This window comes from Triplophysa rosa, linkage group LG7 (assembly GCF_024868665.1).
Source record: "Triplophysa rosa linkage group LG7, Trosa_1v2, whole genome shotgun sequence".
NCBI classification, from domain to species: Eukaryota; Metazoa; Chordata; class Actinopteri; order Cypriniformes; family Nemacheilidae; genus Triplophysa; species Triplophysa rosa.
The window spans coordinates 10,635,661-10,648,917 of NC_079896.1; the positions used below are offsets into that span (position 1 = coordinate 10,635,661).

Here is a 13,257-nt window from a genome sequence, read left to right on the forward strand (position 1 = left end):
CAACATCTTGTTTATCCCCAGCAATGACACTTGTTTCTGTTGTGGTAGTTTAATGACTATAAATGTGTGAGGTTTTACTTTGTGTACTTTTTCTAGTTCTTACTCTCTCTCTCTCTCTCTCTCTCTCTCTCACACACACACACACACACACACGCACGCACACACGCACGCACGCACACGCGCGCGCACGCACGCACGCACGCACGCACACACACACACACACACACACACAATGTAAACACACTTTGCACTGTGTCATGGAAGGTACTGTTCAGGAAGCAATGAGTCAACTTCTACCACTGTGACCCTTGCCCATCCTGGAGCGCTGCCGTCACCATAGCAATCAGGCAAAAACAAGGCAGCTCCAATCTGTATGTGTGTCTTACATTACTGATCTGGGATCAGATTTTCCCAGTGCCAGTTGCTATTTTGCCAGTGGAAAAGATATATACTGATATTCTTAAGTAAGAAATAATTGTGTTATTTCTTGTTAAACTATTCTGAAGGATTATAGCAACACATTTACAGAAAACACATTAATTGGTTTGTTACGTCACCGCTCCTGGAGTTACTAACCTGTAACTCATGGCTCCATCATACACAGAGTCATTGAGGAAAACATTCTGTCCATTGAAAGTCATCTGCTGGCCGAGCGGAGCATTATATGAAACCAAGCCATCTAGAAAGAGCAACAGAATGACATTACGCAGAATAACTAAAGTTACAAACTAAGAACGAAATATAACCCACATATCTCGTGTGTCTACAATTTTTTACTATTTTGCAACACTTGTGTTATAATTGCCATTTGAGATCCAGAGCAGCTGTCATATTGACTCTAAGATTGACATTGAGAGTTTAAGAGTTGTACATGATTGCTATTGTGGCTCTTACTAAAATGTTGCTGTTAAATTGCAGTACATAATTAGCCTATACATAATGACCCTTTAAATATTATAATTCAGTGTTTGTTAGAAGAAACTAGGTAGATGTTAATGAAAATAAATAATTCGAATTTACTGATGAAATATTGTCATGATTCTGCCTCATCATGTCAGGTATTTCTTGGTCTTGTGGCAGAATCTTGGCAGGATCCCTTGTTTCATGTGGAGAGAGACAGTCTTGGATCTTTTGGACCGCCATACTCTCTCTCTCCAGGTCTCGTCTCTGTTTCCGACCTTTCGTCTCGTTATTACTTGTTAATTAGTTCATGTCCCGCACCTGTTCCCTCTTGATTTGCTCCCCTTTAAATAGTCCTCATGTTTCATTGTCCTGTGTTCGGTCATTGTGTGTGTTTCACTCGTGCTTGTCTGTGGATATACCCCTGTGCCTTGTTCATTGCCATTTACTGGTACCCACGCTCGTGTTCCTGTTTGTGATTATTCTGTCAAGTCAAGTAAATCTAGTTTAGTATTAGTTCTGTTGTAGTCTTACCAAGTGTTGTAGTCTCTGTTAGTTTAGTGTAGTCAGTCTGTGTTCCTGTTTACTGTATTATTGTTTTACCCCCCCACCACCCCATCCCCCCCCCCGTGGGCCCTTGTTTTGTGTTTTATTAATAAATCTTATTTGTTAACCCCTTAATTCCCTGCTGCCTGCAATTGGGTTCTCTCCCGAGGGTATCATGACAAATATGGTCTAATTCATCATATTTTTGTATAAACTTTAAACTTTTAATGGAAGTTATTACTGCAATCCCAGCATTACAGTTAACACTTAATATTCTGATTCTAGCTGTACTAATAACAAAAAGATTCAATCTTAACTTTATTCAAACAACTATTTGATATAGAGTCAGGCGATTTAAATGAATAATTGAATTCACTGATTGATTTGGACTTACCCAGCCACTCACAGCCGTACAGTTCCACACGCATGCAAACGTTCATGGAGTGATCGATGACAGGCATGAAGCGGACAAAACGTGCGATGATGGGTGGCTCAAAGTCCTTCAGAACAATGTCATGGGCATTCCTGTTCCCCTCAATCACCTTCAAAACAGAAGATCCAATACTATTGACATACTGTATCGACATCACATACAAATGTAGTTTTCTGTTGCACTGTAGAAGGTAATTTTACAGAATTTTACAATTTTATTAACAGTATTTTCACATTGTTGAAATACGATCAAAAACGGCAAATTGCAGTAGAAGACGGCAAATTTACAGGAAAAACACGTTACGGAAAACTTATTTTTATGGTATATTTCTGGCACCCCAGCTGCCAGAAAATTGACTTATTTTTTTGCAGGATTGGTGTATTTTTGAAATACTGTCAAAAACCGTAAAATTTCTGAAAAAGCTTACAATTTCTGCAAATGTATGAGAAAAACAGAGAAACCATGTTATTTTACAAGAAAAAAAATTATTTAATGAAATATTTTTAATAAAATCATTTTTTTAACTGGATATTTTTAGTGTGTGCTCTCCAGATCAAAATGGAGTTGTAAGTAAATAACGTTTGATTAATGGTATAAAGGATATATTAGATTTTCTAGTTAAAACAACTTTAGGCACAAGCAATGTTTTTACAATGATTGTAAGAGGACACACCAGAGGTTTTACTGAGACATACTGTGTAATGCATTCCTAACCATTGTTAAAGGGACAGTTACCCAAAAATTTAAATTCTTTTATAATTTACTCAGCTTTCAAACATGTGTGACTTTCTTTATTCTGCTGAACACAGAAGATATTTTGAAGATCATTGGTAACCAGATAACAGTGGCCCCCATTGACTTCTAACACAAAACCATTTCTCAAAACATCTTTTTTGGTCCAAAGAAAGCGTCATTTAAAGGTTTTGAATGGCGTGAGGGTAAATAAATGATGAGAGAATTAAAATACTATCCTTTTTACATCTCATTTTAAAAGTATTTGAACTTAAAAAAGTTGTTTAGATAGATCATCATTTGTTTTCAAGTCAAGTACATTTTATGTGGCTATACATGCAAAGTGACATGTTGCTGGGCTGTCATTGGTTGGAACACAAGAGTGGGCATTAGCGGTACAAACCTCTTTGCCCTGCCGGTTGCGCCATGAGATCCAGCGGCTACCATCACGGCTGTATTTGATCTTGTACATCTGGGCAAACTCGTTCCCCATGCCTCCGGCGTGACGCCCCTGCGTACCCACCAGAGTGATGAAGTGCAGAGAACGAAGGTCTATCTGCAGGAACTCTTTCAGATTCTCTGGTTCACCTGGCGGTGTCTCAGGACACCAGGCACCATCGCCCTCCTCACAGTCCAATCTAACATGAACGACACAAAGTAAATTCAGAGATGCAAATAGAGGAAAATAAAAACACATGGAATTCATTTACAGCGAGGATGGGTCTTTGGCCTCAGTGCTCCCTCATAAATTAGTCTAAAGCTGTTAATGTTGTGTGAATGAGAAGAGTGTTGATGGGAAGGATTAGACTGAGGGGAAAGACAGTATCATTTTATGGGGGAAGCATAATTATATTATTCTAGTGAGGCTGGGAAGAGGCCACCCACATTTGCTCAGATGTGGTTTGCTCCCACTAAGATAACCTGCAATGCCGCTCATGAAAAAAAACAATGTGTCTGTGTGTGTTTAGAAGGCATGTGTGCTCATACCTGCCATATTTTGCAGCAGTGGAGTCGGACCACTGACTAGTAGCTGAGATGTCTTCATCTAAGATCTGTCCTCCGGACATTCCTAATGGAGAGCGACACACACCTGGAAATAAATAAATAAAATACAGTGATTAGAAATAAAAGCTTTTAGCTATAGCAACAACAGGCAACATTATTAATCCAAAACTCATTTTCTGAAAGTTCTCTTTTTTTGTTGTTGCTTAGATTGGATAGTTACAGAGGGGGTTTAACGCTGTTTCATGCATTCTGAGTTCTTTACTATGTTAAACGTGGTGTCTTCTCATGCTTAACATGGTCAACTTGTCAAAAAATGAGTTGGGCGTATTACGTAGTATTTCTGTCTCGATACACTCCCCCAAGGTTCGTATAGGTTTCGGAAAGTTTTTTCGAACATGAAAAACCGTTTTGTAACAACTTTTCTTAGTCCCTTATTGGGCAATTCACCCGGAAAAGCACGCCCACGGCAAGGCGAATGAAATAGCGTGCTCATGTGTCAACCGCCGAGGGATAGGAAGACCCGCTTACCATCAAGATTGGCTGCCCTGTTGGCCTGCAGCTGCAGCTCGTTACTCTTGCGATAGTGAGAGAAGTTGAGGTGTGTTTGTTTGTTCAGGGCATTTCAGTGATGGATGTTATATAAACGGTGGATATAATGCTGGATTTGCATATCGTTTGAAACTGATAGATGGAGCGGTCCCAGCACTAAAAGATGTCAGACATGAACCGCACGCGGTAAGTGAAACTAAGTCATATGTCTGTGTTTTGTTGGCAATCGGCGCGTACGTGCATAATGTAAACGACACAAACTTATAGTGAATCAAAACAGTTATGCAGGGATAATGTGATGATGTATTGTGTGCTCGTGATTTAGTTCCTCCCCCGCGGCCAGCACACCCCCAGGATGTCGTCTGTTTTCAGAAATAATCGTAAAGCTATATCTATCTTTTATAAATGTGATCAAACTAAATACTCTTCGAAGATACAAAGTATGCAATAATACTCTAGAGGTACTCAAGATTAATACGAGATTGGCAGAAACTGCGCGTTCAACCAGACCTTTAAAGAAATTTAAAAAATCACTTGCTTTTTATTATTATGATTCATTGTTTATATATTAGATTTGGATACACAATTTCATGAGTGCTGAGAAAAATATTCTATGCAGGTGCAAAAATGCACAAAGAAGAATAGAAAATATTTACAGACTCAGACTATAACAAACATATGTTGCAAGAAATAAGAGAGTTTTTTGTTTGTTTTTAAAAGTTTTGCTTAAATATTTTAAATATTTACTATTATAGTTATTTATTTAGTGTTGTATTTATTTACTAATATTTAAAATTATATTTAATATATGTTATATAAACATTTTAAATATTTACTATTATATTTAATAAAGATATTTCTTTATTTTTAAATGATTCAAAATATTTACTATTATATTTACTATTATTATTAAAATATAGAACATTGTCCAAAATGTGTTTGTTGAATAAATGTGAATTAGCCTTAAGAAATCAACATAAGCACTTCCTGTTTCAGTTTTTACGCTTTTCAAGTATAAAAGTATTAAAAGATGTTCTGATGATTGTGTTTTGTTCTAATGGTTGTTATGTTTCTTCCCGATTACAGTTATTTACTGTAAATGTTCTGTTTATAATAGTAAATATTGTAGGTCAGGACTGGTTGAGCAACAGAGAAGCAATAAAATAATATTGAACCTTCCATCTTCAGAAACTTTGATAAAAATACCACACAAACATGATTAGTTATACATGCTTAAATTTACATATACAATCAGAATTGCTCTGTGAGAAAGCAATAAGAAGATAGGATTTGTCTTGAAGAGCCCTTGTCTAAACGGAAGAAAACATGTTTTTTGACCACCGGCTGAATGGTACCGTCTATCCTTTTGATTGAACTGTATATGTCTAAGAAACATTCCTTTATATTTTGATTTAAACATCATTTAATACGGTCATCGTGTGGCATGGCATTTAATAAACTCTCTTGATCTCTCTAAATATCTCTCTCTTTGAGTGTCAGTGTGAAGGTCCGGACATGTGAGTTTAGAAGGACACTCCTATTGGCCCCTCCATTTCAACAAAATAGCCTTTGTGAACCTGCCAGCAATAGCAAGGATAGTGGTGAAGGACTTTTTGTCTCCCTTTTCATTTTTTTTCTGTCTCTCCTCCAAATGTTTGCTTAAAAGTCAAGATGGGGGAAACCTCAGAGGCTTGGTTTTGGCAATGATGAGCTGATATAATCCAAATCGAGCCGAATCGCCCAACAAAAAGCTCTTCCAGATGTAAAATAAAGACATCCTCCTCCCCCATCTTGCTCTCTCTCTCTTTCTCTCTCTCTCTCTGGTTCTTTAACACATAAAATTATACTCAAAGACACATATTTTCAATATATTTTAGCTGGTGATTACATATTTGTGAAAACACACAATTTATATTCAAAACGTAAAAAATGAAGCTCCACCCCTAACCACACCCCAAAGCTAACTGTCAATGGAGTGTGAGTAGATTGTATTAAAATCAAATGATGAATTACAAAATAGTTATGATTTGTCATAAGTGTGTTTGAATTTGTCAATATACAAAACTATCAGTGTAACTTTAAAATTGAAAATCTGAGATTTCATTCAAAGTAGTTAAAGGGATAGTTCACCCAAAAATAAGAATTCTGTCATCATTTACTCACCCTCATATTGTTCCAAACTTGTATACATTTCTTTGTTCTGCTAAGCAGAAAGAAAGATATTTGGAAGAATGTCAGTAACCAAACAGTTCTTGCACCCCATTGACTAGTAGGAAAAATTACAATGTTAGTCAAAAGTGCCCACAACTATTTGCTTTCCTACATTCTTCAAAATATGTTCTTTTGTGTTCGACAGAAGAAAAGAAATGATAAAGTATTTTTTCCTACTATGGTAGTCTACGGGGTCCAAGAACTGTTAGGTTATAAACATTCTTCCAAATATCCTTCTTTGTGTTAATCAGAACAAAGACATTTATACAGATTTGGACAACTCGAAGGTGAGTAAATGATGACAGAATTCTTATTTTTGGGTGAACTATCCCTTTAACTTGCCGAATGTCACAGTTTGACAGTGACACAAAATAGTAAAAAGTCTTAAATATAAATATATCTTTTGTCATAACTTTGCAAAAGCATAATACTTTCTGTTTATTTCCCGATTTAGAAAGCACCATTTTCCAGTGTGGTCTCAAACATTTGAAGCGTATGCGCGTGTTATCGTAATTTAGTGGAGAGTTGTCAGAGCTTTGTGAATGCAGGCAAAGCAGTGTTACACAATTGGCACAGGAGTGCCACATGAAGGAATCAGAAGTCTTGCAAAGGCCCAGGACAGTGAAGCTGCAGACACAGAGCCAACTGTGTGTTGACATACGGTCTAAAAAATAGCAGTCAGAGATTTATGTCATTCCTATAAGGTGTTCCTGGTGTTCCTGTAGCTCAACGAAAATTCCAAGATTGTGGGTTCAATCCTCAGGACCACACATACTATAAAAATATATATACTAAATATATGGTTTAGTCTAGTGTAAGTTGCCTTGTTAAAGTCTAGAAAAAGATTTGTACTTTTTTATGCACATCTGTTTCTAGTAGTGAGGACTATTATATATGCTAAATTCACTAGTTAACACAAAAAATAACAGGCAATTCTATGCAAATGTCAACCTTCTTAAATTAAATTAAAAATGAAAAAGAGTTTTTTTTAAGCAAAGGTTTTCACCATACTGACAGCTCTTAACGTTTTTTTCCCTACCCTTCATGCATGGACTGTTACAACTTCAGTATCAGATAGTGTAAACGTTCAGTTACTGAGCCTATAAATATCCCTCACTTCAGAAAGGTGGAAAAACACTAAACGCTGTTTGAAGAGGGATGGTGGTTAACGGTTCTTCCTCTCTCTCTTTTCTTATTGGCCACTTTAGGCTCCTGCAGTAATTCATTGGTCAAAGTGATGCTTATTCCCCCCTCGCCAATGCATTTTTTCCATCTGTAATACCTTGTGAATGGCACGTTTGTTTCTCAGTGTTTGCTTTCTAAGTGCAGGCTCCAAAACCTTACACACATGTACACAAACATGCACACACATGTAATTATGTGTAAACCGTTAGGAGTGGCACTTACAGTTCCTTTCTTTTTTACATGAGAGAAAAAAAGCAGGAGTCTATTACTCAAAGTGGAAAAAAGGAGAGAGTAGGATGGTATAACTACAGTCTTTGGGAATTTTAAACAGAGGAAAGTTCTGCAGCACACTTTTCCAGAAGTAGGAAAAAAAATTCTTCTTTCCAGCGGAAATATAAAGGAGCAGAACAGATATTTACGGGGGTTAAAGTGTGTGGCAGTCTCTCTCTCCGGAAAGAATCGGAAATTCATCACCTTTGGAGAAAAGCTTTTGAGCGTCTGAAACATAAACTTTATATATTTATACATGCAGTTCTGTGTTGAGGTCATGTGAGAAAGACACGAGTTAAGAACTGAAGAAACAAATAACTACAAAAGAAAAAACACTCTGGAGCAAAAACGAAAGAAAAAAGAAATAATAGCCGATTCAATTTACTTTCCTGTTGTCAAAATGTCTGGTATGTACAAGCCACAGACTCCAGTCTGATTGTTGAATCCATTGTAAACAATCACGCTTGCTCTCCTACTACATTCAATAATATACTCAAAGCAAGGTCAGATCCTCAACGATCTCACACGCAGTTCAATGAGGTCTGACTGATGGATTCTGTCCCATTACATTTCATCACTCCTTTTGCATGCTGTTCTTTCTTTATTAACCACTAGCCTGTAAAACAACTCTTAACTGAAGATTTGGGACGGGAAGCAATAATATTCAGTTTCTTTACTTGGGATACCGTGATGTATTGCTAAAGGAACTCTTTGTAGTAGTGTCGATTTGAGCAAACACTGAAAAGTTTATTCACAGAAAAAAAGGTGCAAAAGCTTTCTCTGGGGTGGTACCCTTTCAAAAAGAACACTTTTGCACCTAAACTGTTTATATAAGTACCTCAAAGGTGCACACTGGTACCTAAATTGTAAATATTGGGACTTTGTTTAAAGACTTCCGTCCCAGTAACAGCTTTTGTACCTTTTTTCTGAGAGTGTGTTAAAGAATGGCAATGAATGTCATCATATTGACTTTCATGTCACCGCGGTCCTTCTGAAACCTCACATATCCAAATTCACTGTTTTCCAGGAAATGGAAAAACACTGTACTTTTTAAATAATTAAATACTGTGTTGTCAAATTGACAAACACTTTTACATGTTTTTTATTGGTTGGAAATTTGCGAAACCGAGTGACAAACAAAGAGGGTGACCAATAACAATGAATTATGGCAATAATTCAAGGTTTCAGAAAGACAATGCAATATATCTGATGATAAACATTTTTTTATTTCCGATCTTAAGGTCATAACTATACAATTTATTATTTTATAAAAATGTTAAGTAAACATAATTTAATGATAAAATATTAGTAAAGCAGTTTAAAAAAGTATAGTTCTGGGTGACAAATTTTGGACTTTTTTAATAATTAAAAAACTCATATCACATTTATTCTGTGTATAAGGATAATATTTGTAACCTTTTTAAATTATATAAAATGGTAACAGTTTACAATAAGGTTCCATTGATTAACATTAGTTATTTAGCTAACATGAACCAACAATTAGCTCAATATTTTCACAGCATTTGTTAATCTTTATTATGACTACGTTTGATTTAAAACATATATTAGGTATTTGGTCAAATTAACACACACAAAAAAAACATTTTGTAGACATGTTGCACATTGTTAGTTCGTATTGTTTTCAAAATCCTCTCAGTGGTTTTGTGTCCACTGTTCATACAATGGAAGACAATGGGGCCCAACGTTGTTTGGTTACCAACATTCTTCAAAATATCTTCTTTTGTTAACTACATTTACATTTAGGCGTTTAGCAGACGCTTTTATCCAAAATGACTTACAAAGAAATTAGAAAACAATGAAGCGATTTGTCATAAGAAAGCAATTGCTCAATAAGTGAAACGTTTACCAAGTTAAACGTTTTTCACAAAGCCAGAATGTAGCTACTACGCTTAAATGTTAAAGGGGTCATATGACACGGCTAAAACGAATATTATCGTTTGTTTTAGATGTAATGTAATGTGTATACACGATTTAAGGTTCAAAAACGCTGTCCGTGCATGTTTGTATCTCCTCTTTGCCCCGCCTCTCTGAAACGCGCAGATTTTAACACAGCTCATCGCTCTGAAAAGCGAGGTGTGCTATGATTGGCCAGTCAACCAGTGCGTGGTGATTGGTCGAATACTGCAAGCGTGTGATGGAAATGTAACATTTCTTACCATATTTGGAACATCAGGTTCCAAAGCAATTGTACTGACAGGTACGCCCACCTTACTTGCGTATACATTTGGGCGGTCTTAGTAAAATCATACCACGCACTGATGTAGATTTGTGGGGGTGTGGTTACACGAGGCGTTTCAGGCAGGTCTGGGTGAGCATTCGCTTTTAGATAGAATGCATCTTTTGTTCCGACACTTAAATTTTTGCAATTTTACGTGTCTAACACATGCATGGGCAACTTATAACACACTAAAGACACAGAAAAACACGTATTCGCGCCATATGACCCCTTTAACCAATGGCACCTTTTTATAAACTGTCATATATCAACCTCTTTCAGAAAAAAAATAAAGAAACATGAGTTGATCCTGGCACGTTTGTTAAAGATTAAAGATAAGGCACTATTTGATCATCCACCATCTATTAGTCAACATGTACTGTACGGTGCAGCAGCCACATGCAGCTCATGAGAAAATTAGCCTCAGAAATTAAAGTGGGCAAGAATTTTATAGTCCATTTTCACACTTGTCTCTCAACTCACAGTTCTAGTAAGTAACAAGAACATTTAGGCAGCAAAGGCACAGCTGACTATAATTCTGTTATTTTTGTCTATACCGCAGTCCATCTAAAGACTTTTTAAACAATTCTGACTCCTTGAGCATAAACCACACAAACCAATTTTTTTAACAAAGCATTTTACATAGTATGTGTTGACTTTGTAACAAGCCAAACATTACTTTGTAGTCTGACCAAGCAAAGGGACAATTAAATAATATGGATGGACTGGTATCCTCCTCTCATATACACTAAAGCACAATACATCTATAAAAGAAAGCAGTAAAGAACATTATGCATTCCTTGACTTATTGCATCGGCGTGCTACTGAACCTCAAACAACACTACAAATCCAGACTTTTTCAAGCTAAACTTTTGCTGAATGGGATAGTTCACCTAAATATTTACATTTTGTCATCATTCATTTATTCACCCTCAGTTTAGTCAAAACCTGTAACGTGACTTTCTTTCTGTGAAACACAAAAGAAGATATTTTCAAGATCGTCTAAGTGGTTTTGTGTCCATAGTCCATACAATGGAAGTCAATGGGGCCCAATGTTGTTTGGTTACCAACATTCTTCAAAATATCTTCTTTTGTGTTCTGCAGAATACTAAAACGTCATACAGCTTTGGATTGACGTGACGATAAATAAATAATGACAGAATTTTTATTTTTGGATGAACTATCCCTATAAAGACCCATGTAGTACAAGAACACAATGTGGTTTTCATCCTGGGGGATCCCAGATGAAATTGCCTCTGGCCATGGTGGTATTATCTGCCATCCAGATTTTTGCTTAAGTCTCTACAGTATGGCTTCTCACCGTGAGCTGGCTTTTGGTTTTCTTGTAAAATATAATTGAACCTCACATTGACATCACACTTTCCTCCCCGCAAACCACCCATGCTAGAGTGAAAAGAGTTAGAGTTGAAAGACACAGATAAAAAAGCAAGAACCATGAGATCCAGAATGGAAGAATGGAGTCTCTTCCAAACCTTATTCAGAACTTCTCATGCTGATGTCTATGAGTTTGAGATGAACTACTAAACCTCTACAAGTGATTTACTTCATCAAGAATAACAATGCAGATTGCAGCATGCTGACCTAAAAAAAACATTTTTGAAGAATAAAATCTGATGCTTTTACCACAGGCTGGCTGTTAGTGGCAGCACAACAACAACCGATTTCCACAGTGACTTGTCTCATATATTTTCAAACATGGTTTTGAGTTTAACCTCATAGCTAATTTCTGTCATCGATGTCCCCACTACTCTGGCTGTTCTATCAATATACTATTATGAACTACAAGTTAAAGTCATAGTTCACCAAAAATGAAAATTCTGTCATCATTTACTCACCCTGTTGTCATTTAAAACCTGTGTGACTTTCTTTCATCTGCTGAACACAAAAGAAGATATTTTGAAGAAAATTTGGTAACCAAACAACATTGACACCCATTGACTTCCATTGGACACAAACCCACTGAGACATTTCTCAAAATATCTTCCATTCTCTTCCAGACACATACAAGACATGAAGGTAAATAAATGATGACAGGATTTTTCTTTTTGGGTGAACTGTCCCTTTAAGGATCTGCTGGTAACTGGTAACTAGTGTTGTGCTTTACAATCATTCAAAGAGAGCAGCATATTTACCTGGATTTACTTGAGATCGGACAGCTCCCAATAGGTACAGGAGAATAAGGAGCGGAAAGAGCATCTTCCAAAGCTGCTTCATCTCAAATGGAGACGGGACGTTCACTCCTGGAGAATGAGGAACAGAGTTTTAGAGGATTAGAAAACCTAATGTAGAAATTCTTGGAAATCTATGAGTCGCTCCAACAGTAGCCCACATAATTCATCTCCAGTATACCCGAGCAATCCAACAAGAGTTCAGCCCAGGCTCAAGGGCAGTGTTGTTACTTCTAAGGATATTTCCAAACTGAGATTTGAACCAACAGCATTTCACCACATGCCCATACACCTTAGCTAATAATCTAATACTCATGTCGTATTTTATATTATGGGTCACATGGGAACTGCTTTCAAATGGCTGGTTCTCATTATTTCATTTTTTTTGTTTTTTTTTCGTGTCAAAATTCATGACACATTTTAATAGGAAAACATTTTGTTTAATGAGGGTATGGTTTTAACGCGGTCAATAAAGATGCAATAATTGCCTGCAGTGAATAATGGAGTTTCCATTTATTCATTAATGCACTGACTTTACTCCATCAAACAAACTGTAGGGAAAACCTCACAAAGCATTGTGGCTAGAGCCAAAAAAACTCATTTCAAAGAAAGAAATATGCTTTTACGTCAAGAACTGACCATCAGTAGAGTTGTTTATGAAGGTCTCCTTTGTACGCAGACATTTATGCACAACAAAACTAGGTTCCATTTGTTTTCACTCATCCAGGAAGATGATTTATTTCAAGGTTAGTAAACACAAAACTGGTTAGTTTCTTTGTCTGAAAGGTACAATATTTTCCATACATGTTTATTTTTTGATACAAGTGACCCGTGAATGAAGAGTGTGACTGTAGGTCAGACATTACCTCAGATAATGTGTTAGTGCCAGTAAAAATGACCAGTCCAGTCAAGATGTCTTTTCCCTTACAATTAGAATACTCAGTTATTACACAACCTAAAGTCAGACAACATTTCTAACCAGCATGCAAAGCTTCTAGCCA

The 13,257-nt window shown here is 36.5% G+C and overlaps 1 protein-coding gene across 2 annotated transcripts in view; it reads right to left on the bottom strand.

The window, feature by feature from the left end:
* Positions 1–13,257, bottom strand: part of ddr2a (discoidin domain receptor tyrosine kinase 2a) — a 30,378-nt gene that overhangs the window by 7,123 nt on the left and 9,998 nt on the right. For both annotated transcript variants that reach the window (XM_057337935.1, XM_057337933.1), the window contains exons 2-6: positions 12,221–12,328; positions 3,599–3,701; positions 3,015–3,249; positions 1,841–1,988; positions 577–679 (exon numbers count right to left, since the gene is read on the bottom strand). In XM_057337935.1, coding sequence (XP_057193918.1) covers positions 577–679; positions 1,841–1,988; positions 3,015–3,249; positions 3,599–3,701; positions 12,221–12,302 — 671 coding nt within the window. In that variant the 5' untranslated portion in view covers positions 12,303–12,328. The remainder of the gene's footprint in view (positions 1–576; positions 680–1,840; positions 1,989–3,014; positions 3,250–3,598; positions 3,702–12,220; positions 12,329–13,257) is intronic.